Below are 19999 nucleotides of genomic sequence, written 5' to 3' on the forward strand. Positions count from 1 at the left end.
TAATGGAGCTCAGGAGGGCTGGGGGCTCAGCCTGGCTGGGATTACCCCCGTGTCACCTGACCGAGCACCAATGTTCTCACTCCGTCTATTAAAGGAAATGTTTAGATGTTAGTCTGTTTGAAGGGACAGACATTTTCTAATGTAGAAGAAGTCACCACTTGTATCGGATGTGTGTTTCCTGGTTTTGTCTCAAACAAGGTCATTTTCAATTCCTGGATTTTCTAAACTTTGTCATAGTTGAGCAAATGCTCTCTGATGCTTGTCGTTTTTTTTCTTTTGCCCTCATGATGATGTTTACATGAGGGTCATTACGTGTCATTTCATCAAATTTCTGAAAATCTTCCCACCTGACCATCACAGAATTTCTTGAAAAAATTCTAGTAAAAAGACACTTCTTAAAGGAAAACACCACCGCATTTCCATACTGAACTATGTTCTGCTCTGATCTTAGACGAGGTGATACATACCTCCCTCTCCTCTGCGCGTGCACTCAATGGCTCTTGCGCGCACTCCGCGCAGCGCTAATTTGCTAGCATGTAGCTTGTCCCAGTATATTCCTTAGGATCCAAAGGGGGGTGAAGTTAGAAGCGACCAAGCACTTCCACATTGTCCCTATTTAAATACGGTTACGTGAGTAGTTACACGACCCAAGTTTGGTTACACAAAATGAAACATGCCAATTTCTCTAAGCGGATGACAAGGATAACTAGATAGTATGGCGGAATAACAACTGGAAGCACTTCGACGTCGGCGCAGTAATATCATCACTCAAAACATGACGGGACTATATAACTTCTGCTTGTTTTCACAACCCTGTACGATGCACGTTATAACCATGATGTTTGATTGTTCACAAACTATCTAACTACAACCTGATGCTTCCTCAACTGTGCACAAACTACTACAGGTAGTGCAGGCGACGGCGTGCAGGTCACGTAGTTTCTATTGACGGAAGTAAGAGGGGGAGCGGAGTGATGATATTACTGCGCCGACGTCGAAGTGCTTCCAGTTGTTATTCCGCCATACTATATAGTTATCCTTGTTATCCGCTTAGAAAAATTAGCATGTTTCATTTTGTGTAACCAAACTTGGGTCGTGTAACTACTCACGTAACCGTATTTAAATAGGGACAACGTGGAAGTGCTTGGTCGCTTCTAACTTCACCCCCCTTTGGATCCTAAGGACAAGCTACATGCTAGCAAATTAGCGCTGCGCGGAGTGCGCGCAAGAGCCATTGAGTGCACGCACAGAGGAGAGGGAGGTATGTATCACCTCGTCTAACATCAGAGCAGAACATAGTTCAGTATGGAAATGCGGTGGTGTTTTCCTTTAATAGGAAAAATCCAAAATATTAGGTCTCTACTGTCAACGGTTTTCTCATGAAACATCATTGAATGAAGGGTAGTTTAGACAGTTTTTAGCATCATACTCTGAAAAGCCATTTTTAAACAGCAATATCTGGAAAACTATCTCACCTGTGGCCTTCAAAATTTCTACAGTGTATATCTGTTACTCATAGCCTCCAGACATATCAGGGGTGTAGCTCAATGATAACCTAGTATGGTAGGTACTTAAACTTCTCTTAAAATGTGGCTTGTCTGGAGGCTATGCCTCATTATTGTATGTTCACTGGTCCACCCTTCTTTCTATATCCGTAGCGGGCTGGTACCCGGCGACGTTACCATGATGATGGCATCTCGGATGAGGAGATTGATGGAAGGAGGATGTTCGACCTGGAGGAGAAAGTCCACAGTCAGAGGTTCAGCTCTGACCGGGTCCTTCGCATGGAGGGAAAAGGTAGGCCAACACAAAGTAAAGTTGTGTCAAGGCTTAAGGGCCTTTGGCCACATAGCAAGAGTGCCCTGAGTGCAAGGGTCCTTTTTTATAGATGGATAGATAGATCGCCCGCCCCAGCCAGGCTCTGCTCATACTCTTCACCATAAATGCATAATGTCGGTGAACCAGAGACAGACTCAAACGACGGGTTCTTAAAACTACGACCGACTAGCCCGCTTGATGGTCAGCAGAGCCTGGCATGGAACGCTGCTTTTACTGTTGAGCATCGTCGTTCAAAATCACAATGTTACAAAAGCACCAGAAACACAGTGGGTACCGTGAGGTACCGTAGGTAGGTGTCTATGGGAATTGTAAAGAAAAGGTGTAAAATGTGTATTGTTGCGTGAATTGTTGCGTGAAACGCACCAGTGCGACCAATGTAAAAAGTTAGTCTGGAGCCCTGCTCTCAGGGCCGAACACAAAGTTCTTCCCTTAGACATAATACAGACGCCATGGCAGCTTCCTCAAGATGACTAAGGCTTTTATGCTTTCCCAGGAGGGACAGGAGGCAGAATTGGGGTTGGTACTGCACTGTTGATTTCGGAGCTGTTGTACTGCTCAAACCTTGATTCTGACGATGTACATCAGGCATCAATAAATATTTCTGCGTAAGACATGTATCTCCAGAGGTCTCCTTGCTTTGACTCATACATATTTCATAACAGACTTAACATATGAGTTCATCCAGAGAGGTGGCCTGAGGGACCCAATCCTCATTGAGAAGCCTGATGGACTGGGAATCAGGTAGGAATCTCTTTATTTTCCCTTTTTGATCTTCTCATCTATATTGCTACTTTATTCTATTTTATCAATTCTTTTGTTGGCATGGTTGTTCTTTCTTCTCTATCAGGGAAACAAAACCGACATGATTTGATTAGGGTTGTGAACGATAAACCGATGCGACCGTATATTCGGTTCAACAAGAGATACGACTGCATCGGTAGCAGCCTCCTCAATCGATACGAATTATCAATTAATTCCTAGATGAATCGGTTATAGAGTCATGGATTGGGTATCGCAAGAGCTGAAGCAGCCCGCGAAATGCCGTAGCTGCCTAGCTGGTATGAGTGATAAACACACGGAAAATGGTGGAGGTGGAGAGGAGGGCGCAGGTAGGCGGCTGCGACGCTCCCCTGTGACCACAGGCACTCCACGACCGCATGTGAGAGACGGATGGCTTTGAATGTCAATCGCTTGTGTCTCAACTTGCGCCACAAGAGGTGGCCGCAGCACGGGTAGCGTCCACGACACTGTCCTGTGACCGCCATCCAACCATTCAGCCAGACTTTTTTTTTGGTCCATGTCTACAAATAAATACATTGACTTGTGATTTTGTTGTTCGTTTTTTTTTTTTTTTTTTTTTTTTTTGCGCCAGTGCCATACAGCCACAATGCTTGGGGATATGTGGTATTTTACATATTTGAAAAGAAACTATTGTACTGTCACTTTCATAGAATTGGCTTCTTTAAGCCGTAAATATTAACCGTAGAATCGAATCGTATCGTTCTTACACTGTATGGAATCGAATCGGTCTGTAATAAAAGGATATCGTTTTTGAATCAAATCGTAACCTGTGTATTATATACATATCGAATAGTTTATCACAGAGAGATGTGCAGCCCTAGTTTTGATGTATAAACAAAACAACATGAGACTTGCAATATGTTAAGTAACCTTTTGTTCCGTAGGATGCCGGATCCTGACTTCAGTGTCAATGACGTCAAGATGTTTGTTGGTAAGACTTCAGAAATTCATTTTTGTTCCTAAATGAATAAATGAATTAGATGCTGCTCTCGGGTGTAGTCATTGAAGAATAACATACACGAGAGCAGACAGACTAAACTAATCAATCAATAAATCTATAGATTTAAATTCTTGATGAATATAGTCTATGAGATATTTAAAATCCATCCATCCATTTTCTACCGCTTATCCTGTATTCAGGGTAGCGGGGGGGTTGGAGCCGATCCCAGCTGTCATTGGGCGAAGGCGAGTACACCCTGGACAGGACGCCAGTCTATCACAGGGCCGACATGTAGAGACGGACAACCATTCACGCTTACATTCACACCTACGGGCAATTTAGAGTCATCAATGAACCTATCCCCATCCTGCATGTCTTTGGACTGTGGGAAGAAGCCGGAGAACCCGGAGAGAACCCACGCTTACACGGGGAGAACATGCAAACTCCCTGATTTAATTTTTTTTTTTAATTTTTAAATATTTAAAATATCTATTTATATTTATATCAGTGAATCCAAAACTCAAAATAAAGAGTTTAATTTGCAGTAACATGACAATAGGTATATCGTGACATTCAAGAATCTAGAGCTACCTAATGTTTTATATTTTTATTTGATAAGTTATTGACGTATGCATTGATCATAAAAAGATGACATTTTCTTAAACTGCATAAATGTTCGCACCTGTGTTCTTATCATTAAGAGTTGCATGTCGTCATAAAATGAAATCCTGTGCCAGTTGTTTGTAATTAGCAAGCGTAAACGCTCCGCCAATCCCCATAAAACAGCATGAGACTGCAGGAAGAAAAGTTGAGCGAGAAGTAAAGAAAAAATCTAAAGACGGTGAACAAGCAGACTCCAGACTTCAGTCGCTATGAAGTGGAGGACACCGACTGCTGCAGGAAAACTGCAAACGAGCCATTACTGTAGCGTCAGTAGTGGATGTAAAATAACACTAAAACGAGATGCATGGATGGTTACTCATTCAGTGGATGCTGTATCCGGAGAAGGGAGCACAACCGAAAAAAAAAAAAAAATAGCCTGTTGGTCGAAGTGATTAGTTTCATTCCTATATATTGCTAAACAGTTCTCTGAGTTTGCGCCTCGAATGAGGACACGCACGGCTCATATCTTTTTGGCTGAATAGAAATAGGAATGTGGTTAAGCATGTCTGTAAAGTCTTGCTGGACCTCTATGTGACCCATCTGAAGACCGTTCAAGAATGGCTGAAGACCTTTTAAAGACCCCTGGAAGCTCAGTCAAGGACCCTGATGCAGACCCCTCCAGTTTGTCTGCACGTGATGTGTGCATGATTTTCCAGCCCCCCCGGACAGTGTGTAGGTGATGAGGGCTACTGGTCCCAGCAAGGTTGTTGACATGCTAAACGCAAATAACTAGGCACTAACCGCATGGCAGCAAGGATGACCTAGTAACATGATTATGCATAGCAACAATTTCAGCTCCAGGTCAGACACACCAGTCACATTTCACAATTTCAGCAATGAAGAAAAAGTACAGTTGGCAAGTCAAATCAGTAATATGGGACAATTGACTCTAAATATGCCAATAAAATACTTAAAGCAGATTTGTTTTGGGTCACTTCGAAATAAGCTGTCATCTCTCCACTAAATTATCACCTCATAACATTTTAACAAACAGTTGTTTTCTTTAATATCCAGCAGATTCAGAGCAACATTATCCTTCATGAGACTCACTCACTCACTCACCACTTTAGTACACCTGTCCACCTGCTCGTTAACGCAAATTTCTAATCAGCCAATCACATGGCAGCAACTCAATGCATTTAGGCATGTAAACATGGCCAAGACGACCTGCTGCAGTTCAAACTGAGCATCAGAATGGGGAAGAAAGGTGATTTAAGTGACTTTGAACGTGGCATGGTTGTTGGTGCCAGACGGGCTGGTCTGAGTATTTCAGAAACTGCTGATCTACTGGGATTTTCACGCACAACCATCTCTAGGGTTTACAGAGAATAGTCCGAAAAAGAGAAAATATCCAGTGAGCAGCAGTTCTGTGGGCGCAAATGCCTTGTTGATGCCAGAGGTCAGAGGAGAATGGCCAGACTGGTTCGAGCTGATAGAAAGGCAACAGTAACTCAAATAACCACTCGTTACAACCGAGGTATGCAGAAGAGCATCTCTGAACGCATAACACGTCGAACCTTGAGGCGGATGGGCTACAGCAGCAGAACACTACACCGGGTGCCACTCCTGTCAGCTAAGAACAGGAAACTGAGGCTACAATTCGCATGTGTATATACAGTATATACACACACGCATACATCTTGTTTTAGTGTTATTTTATATCCACTACTGACACTACAGAATATAATGGCTTGCTTGTTCTTGTTTTCTCCACTTCAGAATGACTGACGTTTTCCTGTGCTTGGTGTCTGCTTGTTCACCGTCTTTAGATCTTTTTAAGACTTCCGTCTCAATTTTTCATCTGTGTGCGAGTTCTGTGTTTGCAGGCGGCCCTGCAATTTTATGCCCCTTTCATCAGCATTGGTGGTGCATTTACATATGCTAATTAGGAAGAACTGGCACACACTTTCAATTTAAGAATACATGGGAATCATCAAGATAAACCGCAGAAATGTTTGCATAATGTGTTCTTAAGAACCCATCATGAATCCCGTGTTGGTTTTTCTAAGGGAACTTTCTTAAGAGCAAATTTAAGAAAAAACATCGGAAGATATTGGTGAATGAGGCCCGATGGCACACAATAGTTTATTTGAAATCAAATGACTAATTGAGTTAAACTGCATGTAATTCCAGTGGAAACTGAGGGACGGCCATCTTTTTAATTCAGGAAAATATGTGTTTGACGGGTGCTCTTCAGCCATCAAAGTGGTCTAGCCACAGTACTGTATCCAGCTGCTGTTTTGACAAGTTGTCTTTAGCATGCAGTGACTAGCCGTTGCCAAAATACCCTCTCAGGCAGCAGACGCATGATAGATGTGATGGACGTGAGCACTCAGAAGGGGACAGAGATGTCCATGGCCCAGTGGACACGTTACTACGAGACCCCTCCGTCTCAGAGAGAGAAGCTCTATAATGTCATCAGCCTGGAGTTCAGCCACACAAAGCTGGAGAACCTGGTCCAGAGACCCGCCACCGTACGTACACACTTCATCAAACGCTCATGCAAACGGAAGCTTTCCAGCAGCCTCTCTACTCTCAGTAGTACCATGTTGTCGGTTACCTTATGTGTCTTTGTGTGTTTGTAGGTAGACCTAATAGACTGGGTGGACAACATGTGGCCTCGTCACCTGAAAGAAAGACAGAGAGACTCAACCAACTCTATCACCGACATGCAATACCCCAAAGTACAGAAGTAAGTCCGCCAAAAAAACGGAAAAACATATTATTTTCCTCTCCAGATAAAAAGAAATGCATGTATGGATTGGTTTTAAATTTGGATATAAAGATTGCTGATGTGTCTCTGCAGATACTGTCTGATGAGTGTGGAGGGCTGCTACACAGACTTTCACATCGACTTTGGAGGGACGTCTGTGTGGTACCACATACTCAGAGGGAGCAAGGTGAGGCCAGTAGCCTCATAGTTTCAGGCTCTCAAAACATGAATGCTGTTGGGTTCTTTTGTTGTTGTTTTTTTTTTGTTTCAGAACAAATTATGTTGAACCTGTAGTTGTGTTTGGTCCAGATTGTCATCCTGCATCACCAGGACCAACATAAGATAAATTCTGGTGCACTTTAATGTGATTAATACATGATTATAAGCGTCTATAGTCTTGTTAAATCAACTACATGGTATGATGAATTAGGGTAGAGACAAGACTATTAAAGTCCGCTCCAAGATGACTGGTGTGAACACTGGTGGGCACATGAACACATGGTGTTGGACGGGACGGACCAGACGAGACCAGCACTAGGCAGAACTGGTCCGACTTAACTAGTTTCAAACCAAGAATGAGAGAGATGGGGCTTTTCGTGCGCTCAGCTCATTCATCCAATCCTGTCCTGGACACACACACTTGACTGTAGGTCTCCTCCTGAAAAGGAGGAGACGTACAGTCAAGTCCTGCCGTTCTCTGGAGAACTGCCCTTGTTGGGCAGAGCGAGGGATGCTCCATCTCCTGTAAAAAAGAAAAGAAAAAAGAGTGGTGCATGCGTCGGAGGGATATGGATGCTAGAGCCTGAATCGATCTTATTTCTGGAGATAAAGTAATTTATTCCCTCATTCTGGGAAAGATGAGCTGGTGCGGGCGGAGTTTTAGATTTTTGTTTTGTTTTTTGATGTTACTGTGAATCACTGTCACACACTTGATCCGTGGACTTTCGTTTTGATGTCGACAATCGGAAAACGGATAACGAGTTGTTTCCAGTTTTTCGCTTCAAAATAAAAGAACGAAAAACGGAAAAATTACTCGTATTCCGTTATTCGTTTTAAAAACGGAAAACCAGAAACGGAAAACGACTCGTTAACTGATATTAGATATTGTGTTCATGAATGGGATTCGGGGATGAAATAAAATAACCATTTTTCATTCCAGATTTTGCCGTACGTCTTTTTTAATGACCCGGAAGGCCATGTGTTATGCCGTGAAATTACCTGAAAGCCTACTTTGAGACATTTAGGGGGAGCTCTAAAACACTGTTCATAAATGCTCTGACAGCTTCTGACGCTCGTGTTTTGAAGTAAACCTACTGATTTAAACACGCACCAAAAGCATAATGACCCGGACATAAAAGCGGTTAAAAACCGACGGGGAGAATCGGAGCCTCTGCCTCAGCGCCGCCGCCCCTCAGCTGTTGATCCTCGGTGTGCCGGGGTCGGCTGCGCTCTGACCGACCGGGAGCCGCTCCGTGAGTAGGTGTCCAGCTCATGGAGCCTGCTAACAACAGTGATTAATAAACATAGTGTAGAGTTATGATTAGCTGTGCTTTATGTGACTTTGGCGTTGGAAGAAAAAATAAAAGACAAAATGAGATGGCTGGTCCGCTGTGGCTTTACCGGTGTTCTACTGAGGAAAGTAGCAGCGCGCACCCAACAGTTCCCCTCCTGCCTTCTGTAACTTAAAGTGATGGTTCGGAGTGAAATGCACCCTAGGTAATTTCCACCATGACATCCAGCCAAATACCCCCTCGGAAGCATTTTTAGCATTGGTCAGCATTGGTCAAGATAAGGCTATCAGTCGAATGGCTTAGTAATAGCGCGATGGTACAGTGTGTATATCTCGTAAATTTCCCCACTAATAATGCATGGAATGTTACCAAACTTCTGAATGAAAAATGGCACTGTTATTTCATCCCTGATTCCCATTCATGAACACAATACCGTTACCGAGTCGTTTTCCGTTTTCCGATTGTCCACTTCAAAACGAAAGTCGGATGGCCGCAAAGTACACTGACCCACACTTGACACTGACAAATTACACGCGGTCAGATAAAAGCAAACGGTTAATATAAATCAGAGGATGCATATTGGGGAGCTCTTTTTCCCGTCTCTATTTGATTAACATTAGTATTGTTAAATAATACTAATGTAATTAACGCGTCAGAAGCATTAAAGAGCTGCATAAACATCTGTCAGTCACCAGGATTTCTTTTTACCACATTGGCCATGATGATGCAGGACGGCAATCACCAAATCTTTCCAGTCAATGAATTACCTGTCAGTCGGTATAACTTCCTGTTTACACATCGCAAAAATCTGTGTGAACAGGAACTGAAATGTATTTTGTTTTTTCCCTTTGTGTGAAAGCACCACGTAATAATTTCTGTTTTCCTCAGTAAACAACTACAAAGTGACCTAATGTAGTTGAATGGTGAAGTGAGCGGGGTTGTTTGTTTTCAGGTGTTCTGGCTGATCCCTCCCACCCCTCAGAACCTGGAGCTGTATGAGAACTGGGTGCTGTCGGGGAAGCAGGGAGACATTTTCCTGGGAGACAGAGCATCTGACTGCCAGAGGATTGAACTGACACAGGGCTGCACCTTCATCATACCCTCGGGTATATTTTTAATTCCCACCCACTATATGTTGAAGTGACAGGAATAGAATATCAATGTGTGCGTTTATACCCAGGTTGGATTCATGCCGTCTACACCCCAATGGACTCCATGGTGTTTGGAGGAAACTTCCTGCACAGCTTCAACATCCCTACGCAACTTAACATCTGTAATATAGAAGATAGAACGCGGGTAAGGGGCACCAACACTCCTGTCCTATGTAGTGGTGGGAATCGTCAGTCACCTCAAGTTTTGATTTGATTGCGATTCAGAGGGTCATGATAGGATTATTAAACTATTCTTGAAGCATCTGTATTTTGGATTTAAATTTTTTAAATTTTTCCTTCAAATCTTTCAAACCAATTCCTTTTTGTATGATACAGTTGATGTGATATATTTGTGGAATGATTGCCCAACAATCTCCCGCCTCTAGGCCTATGCAGGAAGTGTATGTGCATGTAACGCTAAAGTGCCTCTTTCACCTTCACCACAGGTTCCATTGAAGTTTCGTTATCCCTTCTACTACGAGATGTGCTGGTACGTGTTGGAGCGCTACGTCTTCAGCCTGACGAAGACCTCCTACCTCACACCAGAGTTTCAGAAACACACACTGGGCATTGGTATGAACACAGGCACACATGGGGGGGTAGATGTATGTATGAGGAAAACAAATTCATGATGGACGGTTCTTTTGTGTGGATTGGTTGTAAATTATTATACTAGAGGTTACATTATACTTTCCTTGTCTGTCCTTTTGAGGGACAGAGTTGTTAAAATTCCTTCAGAATGCATTTAAATTTTTTTAATTAAAAAAAGACATGTGCACATTGAAATTTAGTCTGTCATCCAAAGTTGATCTGTAACCACTTATCTTATTCAGGGTCACAGAGGTCTGGGGCCGATCTCTGCTGACATTGGGCGAAGGCATCGTAATCCAATATAGTTGTTGTCAAATTCAGCAAATATCTCTTCACAATCTGTTAGCTGTCCCTCCCCCCTCCAGTCTGTCCAAATGATAGACGGCCTTCAGATTCTTCCTTCATTGTCAAAACAATTCAGTCAATGATGGAAAGTATTTGGTATATAATGCAACCTTTCAGAATCAATTCAATTTTATTTATAGTGTCATATCACAACAGAAGTCATCTAAGGACACTTAACATTGAGCAGGAGTAGAATACGCTCATGATGTTCAAAGTCCCAACATCACCCAGGGCCAAGCGTTACAGCGACAGTGGCAAGAAAAAACTGCCTTAATAGGCTTTACGGCTGAAATCTCGTGCAGCCCAGACCCTTGGGTTCCAACTGCATTTGGTATTGGTAGTAGTATAGTAGTACTACTGTGGTAGTATTAACTAGGGTGTGACGAGATCCTGTGCCACGAGATCTCGCGAGATTAATAATAATAATAACTTGGATTTATATAGCGCCTTTCATAGTACTCAAGGTCGCTTCACAAAAAGAGTGTGTGATATTTTGCGTCTTGTTAAAAATCTGTCTCGCAAGATTTGTGAGCTATACATAGCTGAGGTTTTACAGACAGCTCTTACTGACTAGGAGCTTAAAAAACCCAACCACGGCATCGCTTATTGTTAATGATAATGCACGTAATATGGACATGTACGTGGCCGTGTGCGAGGCGGGATTGAAGCTGCACATTAAGTGTTTAGCGCACACTATAAATCTTGCAACCCAAGCTGGCCTCGGTGTTCCCCACGTCACTCGTTTGCTCGGGCGGGTGAGACAGGCGGGTGAGACAGGCGTAGTTCAACGTCCACCACGGTGTTAATGTCCGAGCAGAAACAGCTACAATTGCCATCACACAAGTTAATCATGGTAGTAATGAGGCGAACGAACTCTGCCGATCTCTGTGATCTCTAGCAAATGCCAATCGCATTGCACGGTGTTGGGTTGTAAGCACAGGCCCTATTTGTGGACGTCAGGCCCTCAAACCACCCTCATGGAGTCGATTTTGGGCCGTTTGAGTTGAAACTTGAACATCAGTGGCCTGCTGGAGGTCATTTTGTAGGACTCTGGCAGTGCTCCTCCTGTTCTTCCTTGCACAAAGGAGCAGATATCGGTCCTGCTGTTGGGTTGTTGTCCTTCTTCGGCCCCCTCCATGTCTCCAGGTGTACTGGCCTGTCTCCTGGACTCTCCTCCATGCTCTTGACACTGCTGGGGACACGGCAAACCTTCTTGCCACAGTGCACATTGATGTGCCATCCTGGATGAGTTGCACTAACTGGGCAACTTCTGAAACCGCCTCATGCTACCTTTAGTGGTGTAAACACTGCCAGAATTCAAAAAAGAAAAAGGACTAGCTTCGTTTAAGCAAACATAGTCTTCATCACGCAGCCAGGTTTCAGTCAGGCAGAAGAAATCAATATGATTATCTGATATTACATCATTGACTAATACTGCTTTACATGAGAGAGATCTAATGTCCACATTTAATTCTCCTATTTTGTTGTACTACATCAGAAGTGCTCATTTTTATTAGGTGTTCATGTGAAATCCCTCTTCTTATGGACCAAAATAATTTTGGTGGTCGGGGGACAGACACCGTTCTTATGTGGTTTTGGGTGGGTGACTGCTCTAATGGAGGCGCAGAGTGTGTAAGTGTGTAAGACTCTGCTTCCTGGTCTCAACACTGGTCTGTCATGTTTTAGGACTCCCAATGACATCAGCGATGTTTCTAGATAGGAGAGCGGCTCCATCCAAAGTGGGGTGGAGGCCATCTCTCCTGATCAGACCAGGTTTTCCCCAGAAAGGCTGCCAGTTATCAACAAAGCCCACATCTTTATCTGGACACCACCTCGACAGCCAGTGGTGGAAAGATGACATGTAGCTTTATATGTCATCACTAGTAAAGTTTGGCAGGGGACCAGAGAAAACTACGTGAGTCCGACATCATTTTTGCATATCAATCAATCAATCAAACTTTATTTCTATAGCACATTTCATACAAATCAATGTAACACAATGTGCTTTACACATAGCGACAACATGATTACAGGACAAGTGCAGAAAGTCTGTGCAATTGTAAAAAGAGACCAGTGCATGTAGCCTATACAGATCTTACAATATACAGAACAGACACATGCATGCACGCACACACACACACACACACACGCACATACACACAGAAACTTAGTCATAAACTTTAGAAAAAAGTAAGGTTTTTAACCTGCTTTTAAAAGTGCTCAGTGTAGGAGCGTGTCTCAGGTCCTCAGGCAGGGTGTTCCATTTACTTGGGGCATAGATACAGAAGGCAGCCTCCCCTGCTCTAGAGTTAGTACGAGGGATGTTTAAAAGACCGCTGCCGGTGGACCTGAGAGTTCTTGCTGGTTCATATCTGATGAATATGTCTTTTATATACTGAGGTGCGAGGCCATTTAGAGCTTTATATACAAGTAGCAGAATTTTAAAATCAATTCTAGTTTTCACGGGGAGCCAATGTAGGGATCTGAGAACAGGTGTAATGTGTTCAAACTTTTTTATTCCAGTGAGAGTGCGTGCAGCTGCATTTTGAATTAACTGTAATCGCTGTACAGCTGATTTTGGGAGGCCAGTGAATAGACCATTACAGTAGTCTAATCTACTTGTTATGAATGCATGAATTAATTTTTCAGAGTCTGCTTTTGACAGGAAGCCTCTTAATGTTGAGATATTTTTTAAATGATAAAAAGCTGATTTTGTGATGTGATTGATATGGCTCTTAAAGTTTAGATCACAATCTATGATTACACCCAGATTTCTGGCCTCACTTTTGCTCTCCAGGGACAGAGAACTGAGATGAGTTGCAATTCTGTCTCGGAGCCTTTGCACCAAAGATGAGTATCTCTGTTTTATCTTTGTTCAGTTGTAAAAAGTTCTGTGATATCCACAGATTGATGTCATCAATACACTGGCAGGGTTTTTCCTGCGTTCAAAATTGCGAGGCGGCCGCCTCCAGCTAATTTCGTGCCGCCCCCAGCTTTTTTCTTAATTTTGTGCCGCCATATCGCTCTGCCCCCAGCTATGGATGTCATTTTAAATGCAGTTGCTGCATTGCGCCACTATGGGGGCGCTGTATCAACAGCGCGTCGAACGAGTGACAGACGAGCCCGAGACGGCCCCATCATGGGTTTGGCAAAGTAGCGGGTTTGGACCGCATAATTTTCGAGGGAGACTTACAGACTCTAGCATCAGGTATCCCGAGGTATAGGAGGAGGGACCGCAGCGAGACCCGCCGCCACCCGCCGACGCTGCCCTCGTTTCCCCCACGAGAGCGGTCCCGTCGGGGTTACGCACGCGTAACGCGGTCAGCCGGAGACTGAAAGTCCACCGACTGCCGCGCCCGCACATGCGGTCCCGACGGGGGCCCATCCCCGGCCCGAAGGTCGGGGAAGGAGGGAAGGAGGGGGGAGCGCGCCGAACGAAGTGACAGACGAGCCCGAGACGGCCCCATTATAGGTTTAACAAAGTAGCGGGTTTGGACCGCATGATCATCCGATTTTTGGGGAGATTACAGGTCACGTTAGCCATCCTAAAGGATGTTGCCCGCGGACCCCCACGAGGAGGTGTGAGCGTGAACGGGGCCCGACGGGCACCGTAGCTGGGGGAGATCCACGAGAAGGGCCCGGCGCGCGTCCAGAGTCGCCGCCGCCGACTGCCGTACCATCACAAGCAGGGGTGCAGTCGAATAGTCAAAAAATAAGGTCCTAACTCCTATTCCTATCTCCTATTCCTTGACCTCTGGTGAAAACGTCACGGGGTTAAGGAAAGACGATAGGAGAACTCAAAAGGATTTAGGAAAAGTCGACCGCGGTGCTCAGAAAATCCGACCGGACTTTCACTAAACTACGTCATTATAATGCTGCTGATGATTGACAGCTGATGATCGGCACCTGCGATTGACGTGCATCTGCGCTGGAGAAACTACAATAATGGACTACAAAAAGCGCATCGTCCACTTCTCCCCATGTTGGTTTTATAAACAGCTGGTTCACTGACCAGCTTCAGGTCCAGCAGCTCCTGTTTGACCGGTTGCTTTATTTACGTTTCATTTATGGTTTTAGTTTCGTTTTTGTCAAGTTTGTAACGTGAGTGAAATAAATAAAATAAATACCATTCAATTATTATCACTTTCCACACATTTATTATCACTATTCCAATTACTACATGTCTGCATGAAAGTTAATGTTAAATATGTAAATGCACATATCGTTTGTTTTAATGAACGGCCGAGGTTGTCGGCACTTTAAAAGTTGCTTTCGCAAATAATTGTGGGTCGGCGTAATCTCCTTTCCTTTCGCATAGGAAGGTCCGTTGCATCCTATGCTAAAGGAGCTCTGAAAGGAAGCATTGGAGCTCCTTTCCTATGCATTTAGAGAATCCGAACAGCTCTTATCATGGCGGCCACTTGTTTACTTCCGGGTCACTTCTTCTGTTAGAAACCTTCCTCAGCAAAAAAGACTATTCGACTGCACCCCAGGAGTGAATGGCAAAATCGTGTGCTTTCTTGCTGTTTTCCCCCTCGGGTATCACGTGAATTGGGCGTTCCCGGGGGCGTTCCCAGGTTGCCGACTGGCTCTATGGTCAGGATGGTACCACCTCTGCCTCAATTTGAGCCAGGAAAAACCCTGCACTGGGTTAGGGAGTGAATGGGATTTAGGTCATCCGCAGATATAGATAAGTACAGTTGTGAGTCATCTGCATAATTATGGTAATTTATGTTGTGTTTCCTTATAACATGTGCGAGTGGGAGCATATAAAGATTAAATAATAATGGTCCAAGAATCGAGCCTTGGGGTACTCCACACATAACACCCACTTTGTCCGAGACAAAATCTCCAATGGACACGAAGAACTGCCTGTCCTGTAAGTAAGTTCTGAACCAGTTTAGAACTGGGCCGGATAGGCCGACCCATTGTTCTAGTCTCTCAGTCTCTAGGCACAAGAACAGATAGTTTATTAGAATCTGTATTTATATGCAGATCATTCACAACTTTGATAAGTGCTGTTTCTGTGCTATGGTGAGGTCGAAAACCAGATTGATAAGAGTCTAGTAGGTTGTTTGATGTTGGATAGTTGTTAAGCTGGAAGTAAACTGCTTTTTCAAGTATTTTGCTGAGGAATGGTAAGTTGGAAATGGGCCTATAGTTGGCAATAACTGTTGCATTAAGATTGCTCTTTTTCAGGAGTGGTTTAGTGACAGCTGTTTTAAGTGCTGCAGGAAATATACCTGATTGAAGAGAGCAGTTAATAATTTTTAATACCTCATGTGCTAAGCAGTAAAAAACAGTTTTGAAGAATGTGGTAGGAAGAGGGTCCAAGCAGCAGGTGGAGGACCTGAGCTGCCCAACGATATCGTCTAGTTTTTTTTTTATCTAGAAGGGCAAAGTGAGACATGGCAGCAGTCATATTCCTGGAGAACTGGAGGGTAGGTTCATTTCTGGATGTTGATGCACTAATGTTCTGTCTGATAGCTATAATTTTATCGTCGAAAAATGTAGCGAATTCTTCACATTTTTCAGTGGACAGCATCTCTGATGGGGTTGTAGGTCAGGATTAATAAGTCGGTCAACAGTGGAGAAGAGCACTTTACTATTGTTGATATTTTCATTAATGATTTTAGAGAAGAAGGACTGTCTGGCCTGTTTAATTTCTTTGTTGTAATGATTGAGTCTATCCTTGTAGATTTCATGGTGAACCTGAAGTTTGGTGTTTCTCCACTTTCGTTCTGCCTGGCGACACTTTCTCTTAAGCTGCCTAACAAACGCTCCATTTCTCCAGGGGGCTTTTTGTTTTCCTATGTTTTTAGTTTTAACAGGTGCAATGGTATCAATGATATTTTGTATTTTTGAGTTGAAGTTGTTCACAGGATCCTCAGTTGATGAGGCCATGAACAACGATAACTCATTCACAGTTTTCTTGAAGGTTTCAATGGTGTTATTGTTAATGATACGTTTTTTGATTGTTTGGGTACACTTCTGTTGTACAGGAAAAACAGACACATCAAAGAATATGCAACAGTGATCTGAAATAGCAACATCCATGACACAGGGTATGGTCATGTTAAGTCCTTTTGATATGACTAAGTCCAGAGTATGGCCCTTATTGTGGGTGGGCCCTGAGACATGCTGAGTGAAGTCAAATGCCTCCAATAAGCTAATGAAGTTTTGAGCATCTGGGTCTGTTTTATTATCAACATGGATATTAAAATCACCTGATATAATTATACTGTCATAGTCGGTGGAGACCTTGGACAGTAGCTCAGAGAATTCATCAAGAAAGCCATATTTAGATTTTGGTGGCCGATAGACCGTGATGATTAAAATTGGAGCATTGCAATTTATAGATATAGCAAGGTGCTCAAAAGACGTAAATTCCCCAAGGGGGATTTCCTTTCAGCTATAGAAATCAGAGAAGAGAGCCGTTATCCCACCGCCTCTTTTATCAGGTCTGGTGGTTTGGAGGAATTTAAAATTAGGAGGTGCTGTCTCAATGAGTGCAACTGTGCCATTTCTGTCCAGCCAGGTCTCGGTCAGTAGAGTGAAATCCACACCGAGCCAACATTAATTTTAGTGACCTCCGATTGGCGTAATCGGGTGCCATTAACGCCGACCTGAATAACAATCTTACTGTATTTACATTTATCCTTAGCCAGTAGTTTCAATTGAGCTTCGATGTCGCCCGCTCTGGCCCAAGAAACACATTTGACTAAAGTTGCTGGAGTCGCTATTTTCACGTGTCTCACTATGGAGCTGCCAATTACCAGGGTTGGCTTCTCAGCGGGTGTGTCGCTGAGTGGGGGAAATCGATTAGACACGTGAACATGGTGGTTAACCGTGGGCTTCAGTTTAGAACTATGCCTCCTTCGGACATCCACCCAGCCTCCCCCGGCTGCTCGGGGTTTGCCGGGGACGGCTAGCTCCTATGCTATGTCGGCCCGCACCGGCTACAGCTAGCGTCAGCTGGCTGGTTACAGCGGTTCTACCGTCGGAGAAGTCAGAAACATTTATTCAGAATCAGAAACATATTAATTGCCAAGAATGATTTTACACCAATGAGGAATTTGTCATGGTGACTAAGGTGCATACATTGAGGGCAATAACGATAAACAACAATAAACAAACTGTGACTATAATATATAGTATTTTATTTATTACTACAGGCCAGGTAAAGAGGCAGCTGGAAAGACTGCTTCAGCGAAAGGCTGCAGGCCCTGATGGCAGCGGCGGCGCCAGGGTGGGGCTTGGTTGGGCTATAGCCCCATCAAGAATTGTGTTAGCCCTACCATAAAACCACCAAGAAAAAAACAACAAAATAACCAAGAAAAGTGCGGAGTCCAACAGCACCACCACGTCACGTCGTAACGGCATTAAGGCAGCCGCGATGACAACTGTCACTGATCTGGGTTCATTAACAGACTGTACTGTCCGTATGTCAACGTCACTCATGTGAGCCTGCTTTTAGTGTATGCTCGACACAGAGACAGTAGGCTACTAGTTTGTAAGCTACCTGGCTCTAGCAGTTAGCGTTAGCGGCTTATAGTCACTAACGTTAACGTTAGTAAGCTGGTCAAAATTTATTATGGATAAATTTGTTTTTAAACGTCGTCGGACGGAACAACAGATGGCGGTGGCGGGCGTGTTGGATAAAACTACGGACGCACCGTTGACACCTGCAGGGGAAGATGACCATTCGGGTCCCGGCTGTTAACGTAACTATTCACGTTTCGCTGTCTCTCTCTCTCACTGTGTGTGCGTGTTTATATCTGTGGGAGGGTGTTGTCAGCGGCGCCGCCAGGATTCAATTTCAATGTAGGAAAAATACTTTTTTAAGACAAAATCTAATGTTTTCAGTATCAGTGAAATCAGTAGCGTATATCATGGTGATAGGCCCCGGTGCAAATATTTTTTTTGTGCCCTCCATCCCCGCCCTAAACACAAGCGCACGCTTGTGAGCACTCCACGCACGCACACACACGCTTGGACACACACGCACAGTACGGTATGATAACTCTCCCGGCCCGGGGAGAGAGACATGCATCGGCTCGGCCCACAGTGCTCAGCAGCAGAGAGGTGACGAGACTAGAGCCGAGCTGTATTGTGTAGTGGAGAGGGGCCAACACACGCAATGCGCAATTGCGCGCGCACACACGCGCGATCGTCCTCTAAAATGCAGGTCCAGGTCAGTGTGTGAGAGAAAGAAAAGCTCTGACTTGCTTGGGCAGACGTTGTTTGGTGTCACCCGCTGATTTGCATAATTTAAATATCTAGCCCGCTGAATCTTCCAATCCGGCCCCGGTTCACCTTCAAAAAAAGTACGCACAGTGCGTACAGGATTCCGGCTGGCGGCGCCACTGGGTGTTGTTATATATTCACATTGAAATTCTGGCATTGATTTGAGCCCCAACACCGTATGAGTTAGCCCCACTGTAGTTGAACCAGAAAAAATACTCTGGCGCCGCCACTGCCTGATGGTATCTCACCAAGGATCCTGAAGACCTGTACCAGCCAGCTGTCCCCTGTACTGGGACATCTTTACAACCTGAGCCTGAGTCTGGAGAAAGTCCCGTTGCTGTGGAAGACCTCCTGCTTGGTCCCAGTCCCCAAGAAACCGAAGCCATCCGACCCAGCAGACTACAGACCAGTCGCACTAAGGGCCTGTCCACACGAATACGTTTTCGGTGCGTAAACGCAGAAGTCTTGTGCGTTGGTCCAGCTCCTCCACTCTGTTTCCCAGCTCCTTTATCAGCTCGTCTTTCTTCCAATCTCCTCCCGGAGTTGTTTGATTTCAGCCATCGCCTTTTGGAGAGGTTCCATCTTTTTCTTCATATCTATCAGCTCTGCCATCAGTTCTTCTTTCATTCTTCATCAGTTCTTCTTTCATTGCAACCAGGCTTTCGTTCAATGAGTCCCACTTAAAGTCAGCTTCAGGGCTCTCCTCACACCTGGGGTTGTGTCTAGTAGGCTTCGGCATTGTCTCCTCAGCTCAGCACACAGCTCTATTGTCTGCCTCCTCTCTCTGCCTTCCTGAGGAAGCTGAGATCCTTCAACGTGTGCAGCAAGATGTTGGAGATCTTCTACGAGCCTGTTGTTTCCAGCGCCATTCTCTTTGCTGCTGTATGTTGGGGCAGCAGCATCAGAGCCAGCGACCCCAACAGACTTGATAAAATCATCAAGAAGGCTGGCTCTGTACTTGGTCTCAGGCTGGGGTCTTTTTTTTTTTTTTTTTTTTTAAAGGAGTCATCACCTGGTTTTATACGTATCCAGCCCCCCTTGGATCGCTTTGGATCAATTCGTAAAACTTATTAGAAAAAAAAAAAAAAATTTTAATCAAACATTGAGCTTGTTCTGACCCTTTTTCGTACCGCGATTTTATCACGCGAGATTACGCGCGAGGTTTTGACTGGTCCGGATGTGCATTGTATAATATGTA

The 19999-nt window shown here is 44.3% G+C and overlaps 1 protein-coding gene and 1 long non-coding RNA gene across 2 annotated transcripts in view; one reads left to right on the forward strand and one right to left on the reverse strand.

Annotated features, from left to right (window-relative positions):
• LOC311010493 overlaps nt 1-19999 on the reverse strand; it is a 315498-nt gene that overhangs the window by 185291 nt on the left and 110208 nt on the right. The window lies entirely within an intron of this gene.
• The window catches only part of kdm2aa (lysine (K)-specific demethylase 2Aa), a 67778-nt gene that overhangs the window by 18755 nt on the left and 29024 nt on the right, over nt 1-19999 (forward strand). The window contains exons 2-10 of the mRNA XM_084004949.1: nt 1659-1797; nt 2502-2580; nt 3525-3571; nt 6539-6717; nt 6829-6935; nt 7050-7143; nt 9420-9573; nt 9648-9763; nt 10065-10191. Of these exons, the coding sequence (XP_083861075.1) occupies nt 1659-1797; nt 2502-2580; nt 3525-3571; nt 6539-6717; nt 6829-6935; nt 7050-7143; nt 9420-9573; nt 9648-9763; nt 10065-10191 (1042 nt within the window). The remainder of the gene's footprint in view (nt 1-1658; nt 1798-2501; nt 2581-3524; nt 3572-6538; nt 6718-6828; nt 6936-7049; nt 7144-9419; nt 9574-9647; nt 9764-10064; nt 10192-19999) is intronic.

Source organism: Eutrigla gurnardus (genome assembly GCF_963514095.1).
Source record: "Eutrigla gurnardus genome assembly, chromosome: 3".
NCBI classification, from domain to species: Eukaryota; Metazoa; Chordata; class Actinopteri; order Perciformes; family Triglidae; genus Eutrigla; species Eutrigla gurnardus.